The following is a 25,305-nucleotide window of genomic DNA, read 5'->3' as shown; positions in this document are numbered from 1 at the left end:
ATTACCCTATGAATATAAGCAAAAACAGGGTTAAAATTTTGAATGATCATTGGGATTTACATAAAGTTTTCAGTGGATTATTTAACTTTTAAAATTTTTTTCCATCAGTCAATGAAGTCTTTGACATGTCATCCCATCCATCAATCTCGCAACAATACTTTTTAAAAGTGAAGGAACGCCAAACGTGGCAAATGAAATCGTTTGCGGCACATTATTGCCATTAATGGATGTCAAATCATGAAGTTGCTAATGGCATGGACAAAAGTGTGTTAATGAAACATGTATTTTACACTTGTATATACATGTGTGTGTGTGTTTGTATGAAACCCAGATCACTCTCCCATATCAGTTCCCAACTAATATCAAAATTTCCCCAAAACTTTCAAGACAAACCTAAAATTCAATCTTTCCCAAAATTTCAGATGAGTTCTTCCTTCTTCAAGTGCTCCTCTACAAATCGATCATCCCTTCTAGAACCCCAAATCGCTTTCGTCTCCACCCCGTTCCAACCTATAAAATTTCATCATTTTTTACAACAAGGAAGGTTGTCCCCACAAGTGTCGATTATGCCATCACATCTAACGTTGAGCGATAATTACCAAGTAATATGCTCTACTTTGTAGTTTAACTTGGACCTGGTATTTATATAATCTTTTGTTGGAATTCAAAGGATAATTTTATATTTGTAAATTGGAAAAGTCTCGAACTAGTGCAATGATTAGTCGTGACACTTCAAATGCAAAATGGTGCATGTCAAAGAGTCAGGTTATTTTGCAGTGATTGTGAATATTCAGAAAGTTACATTATGAAAATTTATTTTTGATATAGTGCAATCTAGACAATTAACTATGAAAAGGTATAATCTAATGTTCCACGCTAATTTATGTCAAAAGATACAACAATTTGAAAAGACATTTGAAAATTTATAAAAAGTGACATCTAATTTCAAATTTCTTACACCAAATCAAATCAAGAAAAATTGATTTCTAAATTTTCTTATCTCTTCAAAATATTCTGTTATTTTTATTTTGTTGAAATTAAATTTCGTTAGAATTATTTTCATAAATAAATTTCATCCAAACAATTTTAGTTCATATTTATTCAATTTGTGAGAATGCTATTAAAACTTTGGTTCACCTAAGAAATTAATATTGTGATATATTAATTTTGGAAGAAGTATTGTATCTTGTGAGATAGATGTATATTTGATCATGTTAGCATCAGTGCAGGAGTGAAATCTTTCTGAAGGAAATTTGCATTCGCATATCTTATTTCATTTCATCTCCTTCAATTTTCTATGTTTCAGTAAGTCACAGACCTCACAATTTCATTGTACTTTCATGCACGTATCTTGATTTCGAGATGTCAAAATTCTATATGATATTTTGCACGTAAAGGTTGGTTGTCGAATATAAATTATGCACCAATTTCTCCAACAATCTTAAAACATATTTCATATTTATTTAATTATTTGTATTCATTCTCTTCCTTTTCACATTTCTTCTAATTTCATATTAGAAATTGGCAAGGGAATTTTTTTCATGATTATATTCTGTTAAATTTTATGTAAAAATTGATTTTGCATATAGAATTTGCAGAAGTAAAAGTTACTAATTTGGATGGACGGATGATATTACATTAATCATATTCACGTATTATAAATGTACAGTGTGATAAAAATATCTGATTGCGTTAAAATTACAAGTGCATGGTGTATTTTGGTGTCTTGTTTACATATGATTTCTAGAATGAAACATGAAATAATGAGTTTATTACGAAGTTCAATTTGTATCAATTGAATAGCGTGGGAAATAAATTACTGTATCTTTGCAATAAATGTGAAACTATGTGATCTGATGGTCTACAATAGTTTATGTCAAAACATGCAACCATTCCAAAATATCACTTGAAAATCTATAAATAGGGAACCTAATTCCACATTTCCTACACCAAATCAAATAAAAAAAAATCTAAATTCTTTCGTCTCTTCAAAATATTCTATTGTATTTTTTTGCTGAAATTAAATTCCGTTCTAATTAGTTTCAAATCAAAATTTATTCCAGGCAATTTTAATTCTTGTCTATTCCATTTGTGAATAATATTTTCAATACTTTGGTTCACCCGACAAAATTAATATTGTATTATATTAATTTTGGAAAAAATATTGTATTTTGAGAGATAGACGTCCATTTGATATTGTTAGCACTAGTGTAAATGGCGAAATCTATCTTAAGGAGATTTGCATTTGCATACCTTGTTTCATTTCATCTCTTTTTTTTCTCCCTATGTTTCAAAAATTTACGATTTGATCGTATTCTAATGCAAATATCTTGGTTTGGACAAGTTGAGACTCTTTACGATATTTTGCACGTAAAATATTAGTTTTAGAATATAAATTATGCATCAATTTATCCAACTTAAAGTTAATTGTGGTGTTATCCATTTGGAGTTTTAATGATTTTGCATCCTCCATTTATTTGTATCAAAAATTGAGGTTACCCATTTGGAGTTTCAAATGATTTTGCATCCTCCATGATTTTGCATTAATCACATTTATATAAACTTCCAAGCAACTCAAATATTGTAGAAATAATTCATTCATCCCGCCTTTTACCCAATCCTAGAACTAAAAAGCACATTAATAATACAATAAATTCTACACAAAAAAAAAAAAAAATTTTTTATATTTTGCACGTAAAATATTAGTTTTAGAATATAAATTATGCATCAATTTATCCAACTTAAAGTTAATTGTGGTGTTATCCATTTGGAGTTTTAATGATTTTGCATCCTCCATTTATTTGTATCAAAAATTGAGGTTACCCATTTGGAGTTTCAAATGATTTTGCATCCTCCATGATTTTGCATTAATCACATTTATATAAACTTCCAAGCAACTCAAATATTGTAGAAATAATTCATTCATCCCGCCTTTTACCCAATCCTAGAACTAAAAAGCACATTAATAATACAATAAATTCTACACAAAAAAAAAAAAAAAATCTTTTCCCATGATCAAGCAACAAACACTCTAGCAGTAAATAATAAATAATGTAGCGACTGTTTGAGCTCCATTTTTTTTTTGGTAATATTATTTTATTAAAAAATGTGTTAAAAAGAAAAGAGAGAAAATGTATTTAAAAAAAATGTGGATCAAACGAGGGCAGAATAAAATAAAAATAATAACAAGTTGGTCCCATAAAAATTAAAAACAATCAAATTATATCAATTCTTAGGGGTATGGTCATTTTCAAAAATTCCATGAAGATCTATAGAAATGTTGTTATGTCCCTAGCAATATGATGCAACCGTCATTTAATTACTGCTGCTATGTTGTCATGGATTTGGATAATGGATGCTTTTGGTTATAAATATTTTACTGTCGACTAGATAGAAAGTCCTCTATTTTATATTTAGTATATTATATTTAGATGCTAAAAACACAAATTCTACTAGTTGAGTAGGCGAACATGTATGAGCTAAGTAAGTGTTTTTAAGTGTTCTCTTCAATCTCCAACAATGTTTTTGAGCTTGGAGTCGTTTTATGTATTTGTTGTTACAATTTTATATGTTCAGATAGATGATGATCTAGATTTCACTGGCGCAAACTATGATGTTTATAATGATGATAATATCCTATTGGAACGTAACACAACTGAAGGCATCAAAATGGATATGAATAATGTAATAAAGGATGAAGAAGCCCCATAATCAAATAGTTCTTCATATGCATTTTCGGAGGAGCTAAACTTTCTCAGTGGTTCGGACTCGGACGAGAACAATGATAAATCGAAATTTCATGAATATTGTGTTGAAAATGAAAAGAGGAATCTACGTCTCGCGATAGGGTTATTCTGTTATGAGAGATTATGTAGTCTTCAATCAAGTTGAAACCATATTCAAGTGAAATAATAAAAATCGAGTTCAATATGTTTGTAAAGATGGGTGCGCTCCATTTGAGCTTCAGACTTACGCATTTTAAAGATTTGGGGTGAAAGGTGCAAAAAATAAAAAGGTTAGGAGAAAATTTACTACGTTTTGAAATGTTTGGGGACGCAGCTACAATTATCCAAGAAAATTATAACCCTTTGTTAATAGTATCAAAATTCAAGATAAATTTTCTAATTACTTAAAATGTCATAAATAATTCAAAACATTACATCGTATAAAACATCTTAAATTTATTTAAAACTTATAAAATAAATTTTCACAAAAATTAATACTCAGATTAACTTTTTTTAATTATTGAATTGGAATAATTAAAATTATTAGAATTTAATTTCAAAATCATTACGATACTTTAAGAATGAAAACTTAATTAATTAACATAAGAATTATTTAAAATTAGAAAATTCACTTATATATTAGAAATGATTTTTTAATTGCTTTGTTAGTTTTAAATATAACATAGTTTTTGAAATGAATGATGCGTTTGATTGTCAGTATTTTTTATGATAAGTGTGTTTTTCACCTAATTTTCTACTTTTATGCTGTTTCATTGACATTTTTCATATGGAAAACATTATCCTACTTTTGATCATGTGAACATGTTTCCTCAAAATCAAAGAAAATATTTTGTTTAGAGAAATATGATTTTATTTTTCAGGAAATTTACTTTCTTTCTCTTCTCATCTATCCCTTCTCTCTCATCCTCAATAATGAAAAATGGACAAATATATTATTTTTTAGGTTGAAAACTAAATCATACAAATAAGTTCTAAACAATTGAATTGCTCGTAATATATTTTATTTTCTTCCAAATTCCGTGCATGCAATCAAACGCACCCAATATAACATAGTTTTGAATAACTTATGAAGTCTCTATTTCATCAAGATTAAAATCAAATTTTAAGTAGATTTTGATATAAATTGATTAAATATGTGATTTAAAAGTTGTAAATTTTATAAAATATGTGATTAAAATCTCTACCAGTCAATTATGACGTTTGAAGAAAAAAAAAATACTAATTTTATAATTGCGATTAAATTGAAGTATTGATACGAATGTGAATTTAATTTGTCAACGTAGTAGAGTGTAAAGTGGTTTATCGGTGCAAATGGTTGGGCCATCTACCCCGGCTACACGCCATTAGTCACCCGTTCCCCCATCGTTGGACTTCTTCACCTTCAAATAAATTTCCCCTCCTGGCTAAATCCGAGCCCATATCTATAATCTTGAGCAGAAAAATAACTGGGTTACTCTTTAATCTTGGAACAGAGATGAAGGTGGTAGTCACGACTCGTAGCGGCAGAGAACTCATAAAGGGTGGCCTTGAGCTCAGTGATTCTGTAAGTTTCAGGTTTTTTCCTCGATTGGTTCCTTGTTTGTTTTTCGTTTAGAGTTCAAATCTTGATTTGGGTTGTGTTTGGTGTTCGTGTTAATGTCTTAAAGAAGAACATTGGTATGGTTCTAATTGTGCTGTGGTCTTGTTTTTTAGGCTACTGTGGCTGATCTGCAGGAAGCAATATACAAGCGAAGTATGTCATTACCAAGTTTCTGTTATAGTTCTATTTTAAGATTTTTTTTTCTTGAATTTCTTCGCATTGTATGCTGAATTTTCTTTCATTTTTGTAAGAGTTACTCGAGGTAGTTGACTAGTTGTTGGGAAAATATGTGTCACTTTATAGTAGTAATGATTAGAGAAATGGAAAACGCGAAATGTGGATAAATGGAAAACGCGAAATGTGTAATTTTTTGTTACAAATTGACATGATGATTGCCCCATAAAATTTAAAACTGTGATTCAATGTTTGCCACATCAGTACATTATATATACCGCACTGTATCTACATTGTATTTGTCACCTATCACTATTTCTTTCTCAAAACTAATTGCTTATGAGAAAATAAGTTCCTCTTGCTCATTCATGATGTAACTTCTGCAGAAAATTTAGATTATTAGTTTATTCAGTTCTAGTTCATTACACCAATCTTATAGTTATTAGCTTCAATGCATTTGTTAATGTTTCTTTTTTCTTTGAAGCACAAGGGACAGGAATTCTTTGACTTTTTCTACCGATAAAATAACTTAAACGAGTTTTAGTCTCAAGGTTAAAGCTGTTGGCTTGCTTGCATATATTTCACAGCCTGATATCACTTGGATTTAATTGTTATAATTTGTTGAAGGCATTTGCTAGGAATGTTTATTTGGAATGTGCATTCAGTCATTCACTGTGCATGTTTTTGGCGTGCTATATTTTATCCAATTAAGGCATGAATAATAATTTTAAACTGCTAGGCAATCGTAAGTGAACTAGAGTCACTTTCTTTTTACTTCTGTTGGTTTAATCATTGGCTCTGATGTATGTTCTTTGTTGTATTGAAGCGAATACTTTGTGCTCTTAAGAGGAGGAATACACAGAGAGGATCAGGATTCTCAATGTAAAATTCCGTGCCCATTATATGGAGTAAAACCTGAAAAATCAGAAGAATAAATATGGTATAAGGTATGGGGCAACTGGGGGGAAAAAAGAAAAGTAAGCTCCAAGGCCATCTTGAACCCCTGAATGTCAATAATATCTTCCAAAATAGTGCCTACATTTTTAAACTAATGACAAAAGAGATATAAAGGGATTGGAAGTTCTCACAAAATTAGTTCAGAGTTTTTTAAATAATAGAACAGATGAAAAGTTGATGCTAAGGACCACTCAGATGCTTATGATCTTTTCAGTGCTTATTTTTGATCCATAGATATAAAGTAATACTTTTTGTTAAAATAACTTGTCTCCAAAGCACATACGTTCTTTGAAATTTTTCCAGTAAGTCTTTAAACACAAAAGCAAGTTCTCTCGTTGAGTTGTTGTAGAGGGGATAGGACAGAGGATATCCACTATCCACCAGACTGATACAGTCATGTAGAAATGATAAGAAAAAATTTCTTCCATCAATTGGACTTTCTTAGCAGATATTTTAGTTCCTCTGGTTCTTTCTTAAGCACCGATCTTCATCTCAGGTTGTTTAACAAATTTTGCATGCATAGGGAATAAGTCACGCATGATGCGAACGAAATTTACACATTCAAAGTTAGCAATAGAAAATTGAGAATAAGTCACGCATGCATAAATAAAGCCATTGTAAACTATATGATAGCAGGTGGAGGGTAGATTTTATATTTGTATTTGAAATTGTTGAGCTGAGGTGCAACTTTTTATCAACTTTGTACTAAGAGGGGGTGTGGTAGATGGGGGAGCACTTTTCTTTGTTTTCTGGTGAATTAAGAATATGCACTGAGGATATGTTGAGAAGCATAATCTTCAGGTGCATGCCTTATGAATGCAGAAGATTGTTCTGTTTTATTTGGAATGCTACATTAGTACGGACACGTCTTTAGAATTGTAACGAACAACAGTGGATAGTTCTGTATTAAGCTCAGATGTATCTTTTAAGTCATTCAACTTTGACTTTGATTTTTGCTAATCTGTAGTTCTTTGCTAGTAATTCTCAAATCTTTCACGTATTGTATTTTCTGTTAGTTGAAATGGAAACACACGCTCCCGAATATGTACACACATGTAGCTAATGAGTGTATATTAGGACTTCTAGAATATTAAGCCCTTGTTTTTGCTCCATTTTATTCAAAAAACATTTTTCTCTCTCTTCTTTTCAACCACATGTTCTCTAATAAAATAATATTACACGTAAATTCAAAACTTTTCTTTCCTTATTAACCACACATTCTTCAAAAAATCACTATTCCAAAATACATTTTTCCCCAAAATTTGATTTTAATGGAGCCTAAACAAGGGCTAAACTTATTTGTATGCTTGTTTTAGTTATAACAAGATAATTGACTTGGAGGTGCAGAAACAATCAAATAATGCATCGTTTGTTAGGTCAACTGAACAAAAGCTTAAGGTTATTGAAAGCCCTTCTGCGATTGTCTCTTCTCTTGCTTTACAGTATTTTTTTTCTTCATTTCTTTCTATTCGAGTTATGCTTTATTGCATATGCCCTTTTTAATATAATTTAATGTATTCTGGCTACAGCCAAGAAGTACTATCCCTCTAGACAGCGATTGACCCTGCCTATTCCGCCGGGTTCAAAAGAGAAGCCCACTGTCCTTCACTACAAGAAGAGTCTCAAAGAATACACAGATGGGAATGGAGACACACTGACTGTGGTTTTCAAGGATCTAGGTCCCCAAGTCAAGTACAGCACCCTTTTCTTCTGGGAATACTTGGGCCCTTTGATCCTCTATCCTATGTTCTATTACTACCCTGTGTACCAGTTTTTCGGCTACAAAAAGGAGCGTGTCATCCATCCTGTCCAGATGTATGCCTTGTATTACTGGTGTTTCCACTACTTTAAACGTATAATGGAAACCTTTTTTGTGCACCGTTTCAGCCATGCTACGTCACCCCTTTCCAATGTCTTTCGGAACTGTGCTTATTACTGGAGCTTTGGTGCTTACATTGCTTATTATGTCAACCACCCACTTTACACACCAGTCAGTGATCTCCAAATGAAGATTGGGTTTGTGTTTGGGTTGCTTTGTCAAATTGCAAATTTCTATTGCCATATCTTGTTGAGAAATCTCCGGGGTGCTGATAGTGGTGGAGGGTACCAAATTCCACATGGCTTTTTATTCAACATTATCACGTGTGCAAATTACACAACCGAGATTTATCAGTGGCTAGGCTTCAACATTGCTACACAGACTGTAGCGGGCTATATATTTATGGTTGTTGCTGCCTCCATAATGACAAACTGGGCTCTCGCGAAGCACCGTCGACTAAAGAAGGTAAATTATTTTTTTCTTGTTGCTTTTGATAAAAAAGGAAGAAACAGATGACTTATCCCTTGTTTGCTTAGACTTTGTGGACCCACTTGGGATGATATTCTTCTTTGTCAATATGAGCCTAGGTTTTCTGTAAGTCAGCGTTCTTTGCTACTTCATTCAAAACTTATTTGATGGGTAGAGGTTAGTATAATGGTCACTCGAGTGGCTTCCCTGGGGGTTCATGTGACTGCACTTTGCAGAGATATTTATTCTCATTGTTCAAGATTCGTTTTGACACACGTCTTATCTTTTAATACTTGATTTGATAACTCAGTTTTCTTATTCATTGAAACTCAAATAGAACCGTGTGATTTAAGAGTCTTCTTAGCAAATCGTTTGCCTAAGTGCAAGCTGATCTCCAAAAGGCCTAGACCAGACAACTTGATACGAATTTTTTTTTCGAGTTTTCCACTTTATTAAGAATGATCAAAAACCATTTCTTTACGCAGTAAACATTTAAAGTATATAGACCATAGCTTATTGTTAACATCTTATAACATAATTTTTGTTCTTACCTGTATGTCCTCCTTTTGCAGCTATTTGATGGAAAGGAGGGAAGACCAAAATATCCCCGACGATGGGTAATACTGCCCCCATTCCTGTAGATTTACGGGCAATCATGCACTTGATTTCTTGTGGAGTACGAATTAAGCAGCATCGTCGAAGTTCGAAAGAGGTCAATTATCACAAGAGCTTTAATAATGGATCAGATTATCTGTTAGTTTGCTTTCCATGAAAGGTTGGACAATGGCAAACCCTGGCATTGTGCCACTCCTTTGGTGATATCTTTTTAGGACTTATTTAATATGTTGAGCAATAGGATTTCAATTTCTTGAAATTTGGGTCGATGCAAAGAAATTCCTGCTGTTGTGATCTTGATTATTAAGTGTTCAGTTACTCGATAATACTTGATCGATTGCTTGTGCATTCAGAACTAGTTTGTCATAAATCATCTTTACATACTGAATTGTGCATGAGATTCTAAATCTGTGTCTGTGGAATGGGAATTCTGAATAGTTGATGATCAGATTAGCATTACTCTAGTTTCCTATAAACAGGAAGTGTGTTTGAGACTTGTTCAATGCATAAATGATGTGTTTAGTATGTTAAACTTGTCGTGATTGAGGAAGATAGGCACGTTGTTATTATGTATTAGGTCCAAACTCGGGTAGAGATATTTCCATTTTTGGAACAATTCAAATCAAGTACGCCATAAACAAAGGTCTTTACACTTGAAAGATTGGAAGGATATGGCACATGATTTCATCCCAAATCCAAGCGTGCAGTTGATTTCCCTAGCAGAGCACTTCCTCTAATATGCACAAACAGAGATGCAACTGTCAATGATATTCGCCAGCCCTTGTGTTAAAGTAAGATCGAGTTTCCCTTGGAAATTGACGAGTTTCTACTTTACAAATAATATCTTTCCTTTAGAGTCCAATAGGTCAATTAAGATTGAAGTTACCTAAATCTTTTCCTTACTTGCAATCACCGAACTCGCCAATTCATCCAAAAATCGACGAATTCCCTTCCTAAATGTCATTGTTTTTTCGATTTATTATCGATTCAACCTTTTGATCATTGATGACTTAGTTTAATGGGTCGATTAGAAAATCAACTCGTATTAACCAATCCAATTTGTTGAATAAATAGTATTAATTATATAAATAGAAATTCGAATATTCAGAAATTATTCTGAAATTAATTCTAATTAGCAGGTTTGTTACGTGTCAGGTAGGATCGTGGTTGCAAAAACATAAGAAATCGAAGTATTTTAGCCCTCTCTCATAAACCAATCCACAAGTAGATTAATTCTGATCACTCATTGATTCGTCTGGTATCTAAATATATGATTCATTTATAAGTTTACTAGATCGAAAATTTATGACGGAAAAAAATGTATAGATCCAATGTCACATTCAATAAAGATTTATGATACATGTATAGGATGTATTCAATGTGTCCGAGCGTGTCCCACCGACGTATTAGAAATGATACCTTGGGACGGATGTAAAGCTAAACAAATTGCGAAAAAGTGAAAAAGAAGCTTGATGGCAATGCAATTAATAGTAGGTGATGAATTAAAATTATTAGTGAGAAAAGCATTGTACTGCAAGAAAAATAAAAATAATAAAAAAAGGGAAAAAAAATAGAGGATGACGACTATGCTATATATGTAGAAAAGCAGGAAGCATATATGCTTGGTTGATTGTACAACCCAACTTTGTATGTTTATTATGACAAAAAGCTTTAATTTTTAGTACATAGCACATGATTTCATCCTCTAAAATTCCATGCTTCAAAAGCTTTTGTGGGGTTACACTGTCACTCTTTCCAGATGAGATTTGGATAGAAAGGTCACAGCATGCAACAGGTTGTAAAGCACAAAGCACGACTCATACCACATAAAACTCTATACATTAATTCCGTATTTATGAGAATAATAATTAATATGTAAGGATTTAAATTACTTTTTTTTTTTTTTTAGTAAAGTTGAATTTCTAAGTTAAAACTCCAAAATTCTATAATGGAAAAATAAGTTTTTAATTTATACTTTCTCAATTCTATCTAGTTTTGTACATCTCATTTTATCGAACATGTCTTTCAAGTGAAAGAAATACAATTTTTAATCATGAAACCTGATGCACAACTTGTGAAGCAATCTTTTCTTGGTGCCCACCTACACATGGGGAATTACATAACAGTTGGATTCTGTCATTCTGACTACTCTTTTCCTTAAAGGGTTCACAAAGTTTTACATATATGTACTTTTGCAAGGATAAAATTGAGGTTTCATTATCATCTTATGTGGTATATATTTAATTCTTTAATTTTTTTAATTAATATTATTCGCTATGAATGATTAGGTGATTAAATATATGACACATAATCATGACTATCGATATTCCTCTTTATGAATAGCATTGCTCTTTTCATTAATGTCACAAATCATAGTTTCCAAAGCATTTTTGAAGGAATAATGTTATGTAGACCCATTGGGGTTACAATCCCAATTTAGGTGGAATTAGATGATAAGTTAAATAAAATGTAAAATTAAATGACTTATTTAATTTCAAATATCATTTAATGCCATATTTGCGCTACCTAAACTAGAGTTGTAATTCCATTGGAGCTAAATAACATTACTTTTTTTGAAGTAGAAGAGCAGAAGCACGTTTATTACACAACGTTAAATGAGACCGAACGATAAGATGTCAATAATTTATTCCTTAGTAGTCTCTATTACTTTACAATTTACTTTATCAAACATCCTATGAGGGGTGTGCATGATATGTTGGATTGAACGCAAGTTGATACGAATACGATTAGGAAAGGAAGATGTGACATTATTGTTCGTTATCTTGTTTAACTTTATTGAGTCCTATGTACTAAATAGACACAATAACAACTAAATACATTGCATGTCTCTTGCTCAGAGTATGTTTGGCAAATGCATTTGTTTATAATCACTTGCTAAGAGCCAAATCACTTTTTATCTACTAGTACTATCAGTGATGGAGCCAGAACTCGGATCTAGTGAGGGTTCTAATTTAACTATGAAAATTTCTCCCAACACGAAATATTATAACGTGAAAATTAACAAGTAGAAAAAAGGTCACGCCCCCCACAAATTGAGCCACACCCTCTTCACGGTGTAGTACCTACTTATTTATCACTTATTTCTATTAATTTATAAACAGTCACCAAACATATGCTTAATCTCATTAACTCTTAACATATCAAATACATAGTATAGCAAAATCAAAATACATGCAGTTTTAGACAAAAATAACATAATATGGTCAAATTATTAAATTTTTAATTTCTGAGGTCAACTGAAAGATTTTGGGGTCAACAGACGAATTTTGAGGTCAAACAAACGGAAATCGTCATTTTGGATTTGAGCTGCATATTTTTTAAAGGTTTGGTACTCACGGTGGCACAAATCAAAGGTTTGGACAAAGTCTGCTAATAAACGAAAGGTTTGGTACTTCGACTGCAATTTTCCCTTTTCTGAATGTGTAAGAAAATTTGAATAGTAACAAAGGAATTTAAAATTTACTCATTTTACGAAAGTAATTAAAAAGTAATATCATTAAATAAGCCACCCAAAAGTTAATTTTTAGGGTTGAAAATTTCAATGACTAATTTACTTTTGAACTGTGCTAGACGAATAGGGTCACGTCGGTTATGTTCGAACAATTTTACCCTCTACTTATAATGTTGTTTACAAATAAACATTGAACTTTAGGATTCGGAATAGTCAATGTAATTTCAACATTGTTTCTCATCTGTCACTGTCTATTTTGTTTGAAAATTAACTATTTCAACGATGTGGCAAATAGTTTTAATTATTTAAACAATGCAAAGTGAAGGAAGAGTAACAATGTTAAAAATACAATGATCATTGAAAAACTACTTTGAAATTAGTAATCCAAAATAGAATTTCCGTGACTATAGGATCAACAACTTTGGAAGTACGAATTCTAGAAAATAACCTTGATATTATAGTAACTATCCAAAATATTTTAAATTTTACTTTGAAAGTAAAATGACTGTTTTAAAACAATTTAAAGTATAGACATGGGCAGATCTAGGATTAATCAACAGAGGGCTTTCAATTTTTTTAATTATTATTATTATTATTATTTATTTATTTATTTATTTATTATTATTTTTTTCAGCGAGGAATTTTTTCAACATAAAAACTACAATACAAAAGTCCAGCTAAGAATATCATATTCTCAATTCACAAATTCAGTTCAAAATAAAAATAAATATTTATACAAATAAATGCATCAACTTGAAAGTTTGTGATATATATACCTCGAAAAATATCAGTTTCTAAATTCACAAATTCAGTTCTAGAACTTATGTCGATAGTCGAAAAATATACCTAAAAAATAATTCAAAAGAGATGACGATCACAAGTTAAATTTATTATACTCATTCCATACAACCATTTTTAACTCGTTTATGAGCTTATTGTTCCAACGATTTAGCAAATTTAAAAGTGCTTCGAAAGGCATCAAGAATCTTTTCTAGCCTTTATTTGAGCCATATTATTTTCACAAGAATGTATTTTTAAATAGGTATTGATGAAAAAATGCATGGTTAAAAAATAAAGAAAAATTTTGAATTTGCGTGTAATATTATTTTTTTGAAAAATGTGTGGTTGAAATGATATCAAATCACTGTTTTCGGTTATATATATATAGGCCTAATATTCGAAAATTATAATTCAATATTTTCTCAAATTTGTTTCCGGTTAGTGATGATTCTGGCTCCGCGCATCCAGAGCGTAGGAATTGGAGGAGAATCCAACAGTTGAGATCTGTCCACTCTCCTCTTCATATAACCCTCTCAATTTGGGCGATTTTGAAACCCATTCAATTTCACTACCCGCGTCACTGATCTCTCCTTCGTCCTCTCCTCATCCTTCGCCAACAGATTCTCTCTTCCATTCTTTTCTCCCTTTAAATCTACCTTTTCCTTTTCATTTATATTTTCTTTCACACATCTCTTCATTCATTTACTAATTCAGGTATTTGCTCACTCATTCCCCATTGTTTCCTGTTTCTTTTGGTTTCTTATGTGTTTTTTGTTCAATGCCACTGTTGATCTGCACATAAATTGACTTCAGCTGGATAACCCATGTTCGTGTTGTTTATAATTTTGTATTTTCCGCTATGATTTTTGGGTTTTTGTTCGATTTATGAGTTTACGATGTCGTGGGATCAGCACGTCATTTGGCATGTGTTTTGAGCGGCATTTTCCTTGATTGTTAACCTTAATTATGTAAAAGTACATTGAATTAGTATATTTTTGGTATGGTTTTGAAATTCTTTTCTCTACTTCAAATTATTCGAGGAGGTAATGCTACAGACCGTATCACATTTCTTGTATACTCCAACATTGAAAATCCAACATAAATCAGGATCCTTGTTTAAGATATAATGGTTGTGATGACAAATTACATTTCTTGTGTACTCCAAGTGAAGTTAATCATGGTGTTCACTATATCTGTAATTGTCGATTAAGAATTTATTCTAGCATTGGTTATCTCAATCACTATATCTTAATCAGTGATGGTTGATTTATGTTGGATTTTTAATGGCTATTATAGATCTTTCCTATTCCTTGATTCTTCGCTGTGTGTTATTGAGAATTTGATTTTGGTGGTCTAATTTTTCCAAATCTTACAATTATAATTCTATCTGTATCAACGAAAGGGAAGAAGACTGGCACATATATTAGTATTTAGATAATACTTTTCTCCTTATCTTCTCATGGTTAAAGGGATCAATCGATCCATGTAGCAATGGATTTATTTCCAAGGGTCCTCAACTATGATGCATGGAGACTCCTTCTAATCCTCTGACACTTCATGTATCCAACAAATCACGTGTCCTTGTCCCAATTTTTATACACTTTACTTTGTTAAAGACATCCAGAGATGCTCTAGAGACACCTCTCAAGAAAGTGTTCAATGTGCCATGTGCCGTGTTGGCTTGTTTTATGTTAGAAGTTAAAAACAAAGATATAATTTATGAATTTAAATTGATGTGTCCTTGGTGTTCCATGTCCTACTTTTAGAAAAATCACATGTTGGCGTGTTTGTGCAACTTAGGTCTTAATTGTGCATGGTTAATTTTTGCTTGGTAAGATTCATTCACAAAGGAGGTTCTGCAAATATACATCGTTCTTGATTGTTTTTGTGTCAATCAGGTTTTTATGTGCATCGATTTAACCATTTCTGATTATTTTCCCCAAGTTTGTTGCGGTGGACACAAAAAGTTTCATATGTCAACATTGCATTTTGTTGCAAAATTTGAGGAGAGAAATGAGGCATATCTGATAGTTGACATCTGCTTATATTTGTATCATTTAGATAAGATGGTGCTCCTTTTAATCAATTTTGTTCTGGACTGCTATTTTGTACATCACACGTGACTATAATCTACATTTGGAAGTTAAATCCCCAAGAATCCAAGATACACTTTTATTATGAAATTAAATTATCAAAAAATCAGTGAAAGGATAGTCAATTCTTCACTTATTAAAGCTGTGGTTTTTCATTTAGGAAGTAGTATAAGATGGCAGATGCAGAGGATATTCAGCCACTTGTGTGCGACAATGGCACAGGAATGGTTAAGGTATAATCTGAAGTTTCTTTATCCTCAGTGTTGCAAATATAGCTGTTCCTTTTTTGCTGCCAAAATTACCCTGTTTCTCTTTGTTGAGTTTGATAGAAACTTTTGTGTTCCTTGTAGGCCGGATTTGCTGGTGATGATGCTCCAAGAGCTGTGTTCCCTAGCATTGTTGGTCGCCCCCGTCACACTGGTGTGATGGTAGGCATGGGACAAAAAGATGCATATGTTGGAGATGAAGCTCAGTCAAAACGTGGTATTTTAACCCTAAAATATCCAATTGAGCATGGAATTGTGAGCAATTGGGATGACATGGAGAAGATATGGCATCACACTTTCTACAATGAGCTCCGTGTTGCCCCAGAAGAGCACCCGGTTCTTCTGACTGAAGCGCCTCTCAACCCCAAGGCTAACCGTGAGAAGATGACTCAAATTATGTTTGAGACATTCAACACCCCCGCTATGTATGTTGCTATTCAAGCTGTTCTTTCCCTGTATGCTAGTGGTCGTACAACCGGTAAGCATCTGTTGCATTTTAATCAGTTTATAATTTCTGATAATGATATTGAAGTCATTTGATATAAAATGGAACAAAGAAGAAAATCAGAGATTGGTCAGAAGCTGAGCTCAATACATTAAGATTTCTGTATGATAAGAAAAGTTAAGTGGGTCAATGAGCCTGACCATATATATGTGTGTGTGTGTTGAATTGTTGAATATTCAGGTAATACAGGCTTGTGGCCCCTTAAGGCACCACTTTTACTAGAATCTTGAATTATCAAGAAATAAAGGTATTGAAGTCATTTGAATTTCTGTTGTCAGATTTTGAAGCTTTCCATAAGAATTGGCATCACAAGTAGATATGCCCCTGATTTCAATTAAATTATCACTAATCCCAAAACAGTTTATGTGCCTTGATGTCTTGTATTTCAGTAATGGCCTTTCCGATACTTTCTTCAGAAAGCGAGTCTCAGTTTAAGAGTATATGTGTCTTCAACTTGATCAGACCCATATTTCCCAGCCCGCTTTTCAGAAATCAAAATGTTTTATTTGAGAACCTATTTATAAATGTTATTTGATTTTCTCAGAAACCTGTGTTAATTGAATTGTTGCTTCTTATGTGCTTGAGGTGCTGAATTTTATGCCTAATTATGGGTGATGATGTGCTATCATGTTTCCTGCTTAGGTATTGTGCTGGATTCTGGTGACGGTGTCAGCCACACTGTTCCCATCTACGAGGGGTATGCCCTCCCTCATGCCATCCTTCGTCTCGACTTGGCTGGTCGTGACCTTACTGATCACTTGATGAAAATCCTCACAGAGCGTGGTTACTCTTTCACCACCTCTGCAGAGCGGGAAATTGTGAGAGACATGAAAGAAAAGTTAGCTTACATTGCCCTTGACTATGAGCAGGAGCTTGAGACTTCAAAAACTAGCTCTTCTGTGGAGAAGAGCTACGAGTTGCCTGATGGGCAGGTTATTACCATTGGCGCTGAGCGTTTTCGATGTCCTGAGGTTCTTTACCAGCCTTCAATGATCGGAATGGAAGCAGCAGGCATTCACGAAACCACATACAACTCCATCATGAAGTGTGATGTGGATATTAGGAAGGACCTATACGGTAATATTGTACTTAGTGGCGGTTCGACCATGTTTCCAGGTATTGCTGACAGAATGAGCAAGGAAATTACAGCACTAGCTCCAAGTAGCATGAAGATTAAGGTGGTTGCACCTCCTGAAAGGAAATACAGTGTATGGATAGGAGGCTCCATCTTGGCATCCCTCAGCACCTTCCAGCAGGTTCGAACATTGGCTCAAGGCATTTTCTATTCATATACGATACTTAACATACAGTTTCTAAATGAGTTGTTTTCTTATCTCTTTTGTAGATGTGGATTGCAAAGGCTGAATACGATGAGTCCGGGCCATCAATTGTGCACAGAAAATGCTTCTAATTGGGCAATGTCAAAAATATTGACAGGAGGAAAGTGCTTTCTCATACTGGTCAGAGATGGAGCTTGTAACTCATTTATTATTATTATTTTTATTTTTTCTCGTTGTGCTGGGTTGGTGATAAGAAGTTGATCTTTGGATGTTCGTGATCTTTAATTATATTTAATTAGGGGGTTATAAACTGTTGTTAATCTATGGCATCCTTTTCTCAGGCAATGAAATTTGATGTATTGGTTAAATGATGATTATTTCGTGTAGAATATTTAATGTGTGAATGTTGTGATTGAAAATGATCTTGTAGTAAGTCATAAAACAAATTAAAGGGTGTCAAACAGACACTTGAGTACGTTCAATTGTAAATTATCGATCCTACGGAGAAAATCTACTTCGTCAACAACAAAAGGCCAATATATCTGCTTTTATCCTTCAATGTTTTGAAAATTGGACCGGCATAGTTGGTTCGATAGCCAAAACAAATTATTTTGACTTCGGGTTGATTCCGGTTTCAATTGCAAAAAATTTAGTAATAATAAATAAATATATTTCTCAAAGCTTCATAATGAAAATATTGAAAACGTGGCAATTTGCTTCTCACTAAACAAAGTCCAAGCCCGTGGTGGAAGACTGAGAGGTGACGCTGCAGCTGGCACAAACGTGTGCTAAATAGCGTGTTACCCAGAGAGCGCGTAAAGCGTGATACCGGCTTGAAATATTCAACCGGTAAACCCTACAATTCCTCCTACGCGCACATCCTCCACGTGATTTGTGTGTGCGCGCGTGTGTAAAAGAGGAAGAAAAATGTTGTAGAGCTCGAGCTTTTGTTGTGCAAAGGGGAAAATAAATAAATAAATTATTATACAATACTATAAAAATTAATCTTTGGATATGTTCTGTAGTAATTATGAAAACTGATTTTTTGACCGTAGAGAGAAAAGTGACGAGAGAAAAGTGAGAGTCACTTGTAAGTGAAAAGTAAAAAATGACGACCGAAATAATAAAATAACAGTAAAAAAATTAATTTTTTAGAGTGAAAAATCAATACACAACCGGGGCTTTATATGTTAGCAAAATATTAAAAATATAGAAAATACTTTATTCCACTCTTTCAATGTTGTAAAAATATATATCTATAAATCAAATTGCTATCTTCTAATGAATAATTTTTTGATATTATTTCTTGTTTTGTTGTTAAAAATAAATTTCTTATCCATTTTTGGTAATTTTGAAACATAAAAAATTGTTAGGAATGCATGCGTGATTTAATTAGTATCCATTGCGATTGAAATTTCTTTTTTCTTTTATCCGAGAAAACTTCATAGAACGTAATATAAATATAAATAATAAAAATATATAATTTCATGTAGACTAACATTTTTTTATCGTAAAAGAACCCCAGAACTAGACATTTAAAAGCTTTGAAACTCTAAGTTCTAGAAATTAAAGGCTTATGATCCATCATCAAAATGTTCAAAGGTTACCAAATTCCAGTACTATTTACCTTATAAAGTTTGATGACCATCGTAAAACAAATTCAAGTTCGATGGCTATTTTAATACTAAGTAAAGAATTAGGTGGCCATGGATTTAAAAATTTGACAAACACTACTTCGATATCACGTAAAATTTTGTATTATGTTTTAGTATTTTTATTTTCATTTTTGTTTTCTAATTTACAAAGGATGCATGATAAAGCTGTTATTTAGGTAGCATTTAATTAAAAAATTAATTATATTAACATTGTTGTGTTATATTTTAATTGCACTTAATAGCTTGAATTTTTCATTGATTATCTGATCTTGTCTCCTTTAACAATTTTCATCAAAAAAATCGTTTGAAAAGTGTAAAATGCCTTATTTTTTCATCATTTTTAAGAAAATAAATATAAAAAGCTTCAAATATATTTTCCTCACACAAACAAAGTATGCACAAAAACTACCATTAAGGAGGACATGCACTAATTAATGAAACATTAAATATAATATTTGGATGAAAAAAAGTTAGATATAAGTATTACAATGAATTAGAGATGACAAACGTGAAATGAGACGAGTTGACCATTCCCACTCCCATCCCATAAACTATTTTTGTCACCTTCCCCATCCCTAAACACAATTACAGTATGACTGGACGGACTTGTTTATTTTTATTTTTATGTTATTTATTTATTTATTTTATTTTGTACTTTTATTTTTTATGTCTTTAGTTAATAAATATTTTTTTCCAATTTGTTAAAAATAACTCACTTTCTCTTTAAAAATAATGATAAATATGTTATTTTTGTTTGATAAAAATATTTAGTTTGAAATTAACTTTAAACGGGACGGGTAGTGGGACAAGAACTATGATTTTCATACTCACTCCATACCCGATTCAGGAGAATGTCTCCAATCTCGTGCCTGCCCTATTTTCTCCTGCTTATCTGGTTAGATGGTAATTCTCGACACAGTCGAGGCAAGTCACATGAGTATCGAGTTGAACAGATTTTTTTGTCATCTCTACTATGAAAAAGGTATGATGATCAGTTCAAATAAACTGTGATGCTACAAATAGCAAATAATTAAAAATCTATACATGTTTGTCAAATTAAGTTCAAATAAGCTGTGATGCTATAAATAATAACAAATAAACTGTTGTGCACGCGCCGACTGGTGACAGACGGAATTCAAATTCCAACAGTGAACCTCCGCGTGACAGGAAAACCGGTTGTCCGGTTTTGTTACTAGAGAATTTGAAAAAGTTAAGTGGGACCCACTGCGGTTCCCCAGTGCTTCATTTGAGTTTACATTTAAATTTATATTTCATCTGCATTTGCATTTTCTATGGCATAAGCTAGAACCAGTACGACAGGGTGGACCTGCTTTGAAGGTTTGACTTTGACTGAAGTAACAAAAAGTTGAAGCCTTCAAGGAATATTGTAAATTTTCATTTTGAGTCCCAATTTACTACCCCATTAGCGAGTTAGTCTCTAAACTAAAGGACAAAATGATTCTCAATTTTTCCCATTAGTAATACAATCAATCCTTAAAAATGACGATGTCCAAATTTCTAGTAAATCTCCATGTAACTTTCACTTTTATAATTTATAATGTTGGGTCTCGCTTTTTAACTTGGGTGGGAGTTTAAAAATTTGAAGTAAAAAATATTTTCAAGAGTCAAAAGATAGTTTAATAATTAATTTTAGGGCATGTTCGATTGCAAAGAAGGAATTTGGGTGAAAAAAATGAAATGAAGAAATTGAATTGTCTAGAATTTATTTTAGTGGGAATTGATAATTAATAGTGTTTGATCTATATAATTTCTCACCTGAAAAATATTAATATAAAAGTGTCTTTTAGTGTTCGTTTGACTTTGTTATTCATGAAAATTGTCAATTTAAGGAATATCCACTTCTACAGTTGTTCCTAAAATTTGTTTCTATTGCAAAAAATTTAAAAAAGATCCAAAAATCATTTTATATTTTGGTGTTCGTTTTGTTTTGTTTTTTATGAAAATTGTCAATTTGAAGGATACATTTTTTTTTTTTACAATTATTAATAAAATTTGTTTCCATTACTGAAAAAAGCTGGAAAATCAATTTCACCGTTTTGGACAGAATTTATTTTCTACCAAATCATGGAAAATGCACGTGTGGGGAAAAGATGGAAAATGGATTCCATGAAAAACTTTTATTATCGAACACACAAAATTGGTGAAAAATGAAATTTGAATTCCATTATTCATGAAAAAAGGGCCAATCAAACATGGCCTTGGTATAATTCTGATTATAAATAGTACGTATGCTTACCACTCATTGTGATAGTGAGTCACTGTTACCATTAACCATGTTTGGAAATTTTTATAAATATTTCAAATTATAAATAAATAGATAAGAGCAATGGAAAAATTGTTAGCATTTTTTATCCCAAAAAATATATGAATAAAAAGTGTTTTGACCGATAATAAATATTTTATAAACAAAATAACAACATTAGATTATGACTATTATAAAATTACCATTGAATTGTAAGTAGGGGCTAGGCATGGTTCGGTTTAATTCGATTCTAACGAGATTCGAATTGGACTCAAAATTTCTGGCTATTTTAGTAAGTGAAATCGTCAGGTCCAAATTTAATTATGGAACCGTTCAAGTTAGGTTCCATTCGATTCGATTCCATTTCAATTCTTGAGTTCTATACTATAATTAAATTTTTTTAATACTTACAAAGTTACATTAATTTAACAATGACATATTTAATCTTAATTCTTACAAAATAATGTAGTCAATCTCATGTGTCTTTTGCATATTGCTAAATTCTTCATAAATTTTATTGTTAAAATTATAGAAAGAAGAAAATAGCAAGATCACAATAATTAAGAGAGACATTGTCGAGTTTCAATTCGATTTCTCCAGAATGATAGAAATGACACTACCGTAGAATAGTAGATTTGAGTAAAATTTAGGTCAATTTGATTAAATTGGCTTAGATTAAAAATTAGAAATAAAAAAAATCATGTTTTTGAGTTTGAGCTAAATTAAGTAGTTAACAAATTTATTTAGGAAAAATAATTTCACTTATTTAAAAAAATTAATTAAAAAAATTAGGGAGATTCGATTTTTATTCGGTTCTTGATTTAGAACTAAAGATCAAATCAAACCCGTCGATTCTTGATTTAGATACTTATTCGTGTATCTAACTTTTAATAAGAATTACTTGATTATTTTAAGTTTGGTTCGAGTTCGGTTGGGTTCATTTCAGGAGTTTTGTTCAGTCTTAATTTTAAGAATATACTTGCTTCCTTTTTATACGTCGGGGATCAATTTGTTACTTGGATAATATATTAGTGACTAACGATGCAGTTTTTTTCTGAAAAAGGTCAAGAGAGCAAGAAGAAAACTCCCACTTTCCTTCTTCTTTCCTACCCACACGGTTATGTGAGAATTTTTTTCAAGAAATGCACACATATATATACCCTCCAAAGTCTCAGCATTTCACAATACCATAACACGGACTAGTTCGTTTACTTCATAAATTTTTATTGAACATCTTTGAATTGAAGAAATCTCGTACACCTTATTCAAGGTAAGCATTCATTGACCAAATACTTTATGCTTCTTGTTTTTCTTATTTTTCTTTTCCATTTTTCATGGTCTTTTGCTGAGTAATATTCATTTTATAGTTGGTTGGCAGTTGTAAATGTCAAAGATTGAATTGAATGGATCGAACATATCTTGTATTTAATTTTCTTGTTTTAAAGTTTACAAGACTTTGTCGTAAGAGTACCTAAGATGACACCGCCTGTATGGTGGAATGTTTCATTGTTTTCCAAGGAAATGAATTCTTTTTTAGGGGAGACTCGGTAATAACAACTGTATTGTTGGTTTGAATTTATTAAATAAATACAATTATGATTCTATTCAGAATTTAATTATATATAATGAGATGAAGTTTATGACTAATATGAGATTCCTAAGTTTGTTTGTTCTTTGATTTGTCTTCAGGGTTTGGTGTCTTTTACCCTTTTGATATGAAAATGGAGGCTGAAATTCAAGAAAATAAGAGAAGGGCTGGGTTTAAAAGTTGCTCAAAGTTGCTTGCACTGGCAGCCATGGACGATTTGGCAAGCTTTATTTCTCTAGTAGAAGAGAAGGGTTCTAATTTTGATGAGGTGAGCATTTGGTATGGCAGAAGCTTTAGTTCAAAGAAGATGGGGTTTGAAGAGAGAACATCTCTTATGATTGCTTCCTTGTATGGAAGCATCGAGGTTTTGAAGTATGCTATCGGGTCTCAAAAGGTTGATGTCAATAGAGCATGTGGTTCAGATGGGGTTACTGCTCTTCATTGTGCTGTGGCAGGGGGTTCGGATTCATTGATTGAGGTTGTGAAGCTCTTAATCGATGCTTCAGCCGATGTCAATGCTGTTGATGCCAATGGGAAGAAACCTGGTGACCTAATTTCACCGCATATGAAGTTCTTAAACAATTCTAAGAGGAGAACCTTGGAGATGCTGTTGAAAGGAATTAGCGTCGAGGCCGGTGATCAAGAAGAAGAAAAAGGAATTAAACGACCCCTGGTAGCAAAAGAAGGAGGGAATGAGAAGAAAGAATATCCAATTGATGTGTCGTTGCCAGATATTAACAACGGGGTATATGGAACTGATGAGTTTAGGATGTATAGTTTCAAGGTGAAGACGTGCTCGAGAGCTTATTCTCATGATTGGACAGAATGCCCTTTTGTTCATCCTGGTGAGAATGCGAGGAGGCGTGATCCAAGGAAGCATCACTACACTTGTGTCCCCTGCCCTGAGTTTAAGAAGGGAACGTGTGCAAAGGGTGATTCCTGTGAATATGCTCACGGTGTTTTTGAGTCGTGGTTACATCCTGCCCAATACAGAACCCGTCTTTGCAAGGACGAGACTGGATGCCCAAGGAAAGTGTGCTTTTTTGCACATAAGCCTGAAGAGTTGCGTCCTCTGTATGCCTCTACAGGTTCAGCTTTGCCTTCGCCAAAGTCTGTTTCGGTTAATTCAATGGACTTGACAACACCGAGCCCTTTGTCTCTTGGCTCGTCTTCTTTGATATACCCTAATACTTCAACACCACCAATATCACCATCGGTTACATGTTCGTCTCCCATGGGTGGAAGCGTGCGGCAGCACAAGGCAAATCTCACACCTCCTGCTCTGCAGCTGCCAGGAAGCAGACTCAAGACGATTCTGAGCGCAAGAGATATGGATTTGCTTGGATTGGAAAAAATCCAAACCCAATACCAACAAAGGCGGCAGTTGGCTGATGAGATGGCTAATCTCTCATCCCCATACAGCAAAATTACAGATTTGAAGCCCACTAATCTTGATAATATTTATGGATCGCTTGATCCTTCATTATTATCTCAATTGCAGGCTCCAAATGGGATTCAGGTTCATCAAAACACAAGCCAATTCCATGCAAGCTACCCTTCCAACTTGTCATCCTCGCCAGCAAGGAAGCCTTCCAGTTTTGGGTATGACTCGTCTGCAGCAGTGGCAGCAGCTGTAATGAACTCGAGATCTTCTTTTGCAAAACGCAGCCAGAGCTTTATTGACCGTAGTGGTGGAGTTGGCCATCGGTCCTGCCTTTCTGGTGCTGCTAATTCCCCAAGTTTGATGCCCTCTAAACTGTCAGATTGGAGCTCCCCTGATGGCAAACTCGACTGGGGCTTTAACAGCGAGGATTCAAACAAGTTTAGGAAGTCGTCCTCTTTTGGTATTCGAAGTGGTAATGCTGCGTTATCAACAGCAATGGCTCCACCAAATGTAGATGAGCCAGATGTATCTTGGGTTCATTCATTAGTAAAAGATGTCCCATCTAACGGTGCTGCACAATACAGTTTAGAGCAGCAGCATGGACGAGCTCGTGATATTACTCCCCATTGGGCCGATCAGTTGTACATAGAGCACGAGCAAA

The 25,305-nt window shown here is 32.9% G+C and overlaps 3 protein-coding genes across 3 annotated transcripts in view; all 3 read left to right on the top strand.

Moving 5' to 3' along the window:
• The first annotated feature begins 5,023 nt into the window (after nucleotides 1-5,023).
• On the top strand, nucleotides 5,024-9,806 carry LOC111397371 (very-long-chain enoyl-CoA reductase-like). The gene is made up of 4 exons (XM_023024272.1): nucleotides 5,024-5,289; nucleotides 5,439-5,478; nucleotides 7,986-8,740; nucleotides 9,316-9,806. The coding sequence occupies exons 1-4, from the start codon at nucleotides 5,221-5,223 to the stop codon at nucleotides 9,382-9,384; spliced, it is 933 nt and encodes a 310-aa protein (XP_022880040.1). The 5' UTR covers nucleotides 5,024-5,220; the 3' UTR covers nucleotides 9,385-9,806.
• A 4,296-nt stretch (nucleotides 9,807-14,102) lies between these two features.
• LOC111397366 (actin-97) lies at nucleotides 14,103-18,168 on the top strand. The gene is made up of 5 exons (XM_023024260.1): nucleotides 14,103-14,324; nucleotides 15,864-15,936; nucleotides 16,054-16,447; nucleotides 17,117-17,730; nucleotides 17,820-18,168. Exons 2-5 carry the CDS (start codon nucleotides 15,877-15,879, stop codon nucleotides 17,883-17,885), a joined length of 1,134 nt encoding a protein of 377 aa, XP_022880028.1. The 5' UTR covers nucleotides 14,103-14,324; nucleotides 15,864-15,876; the 3' UTR covers nucleotides 17,886-18,168.
• A 4,666-nt stretch (nucleotides 18,169-22,834) lies between these two features.
• Nucleotides 22,835-25,305, top strand: part of LOC111406132 (zinc finger CCCH domain-containing protein 29-like) — a 3,812-nt gene continuing 1,341 nt past the window's right edge. Inside the window, exons 1-2 of the mRNA XM_023035353.1 lie at nucleotides 22,835-22,942; nucleotides 23,362-25,300. Of these exons, the coding sequence (XP_022891121.1) occupies nucleotides 23,388-25,300 (1,913 nt within the window). The 5' untranslated portion in view covers nucleotides 22,835-22,942; nucleotides 23,362-23,387. The remainder of the gene's footprint in view (nucleotides 22,943-23,361; nucleotides 25,301-25,305) is intronic.

The sequence above is a fragment of the Olea europaea genome, chromosome 1 (assembly GCF_002742605.1).
Source record: "Olea europaea var. sylvestris chromosome 1, O_europaea_v1, whole genome shotgun sequence".
NCBI lineage: Eukaryota > Viridiplantae > Streptophyta > Magnoliopsida > Lamiales > Oleaceae > Olea > Olea europaea.
This window is presented reverse-complemented; position numbering and strand designations above follow the sequence as displayed.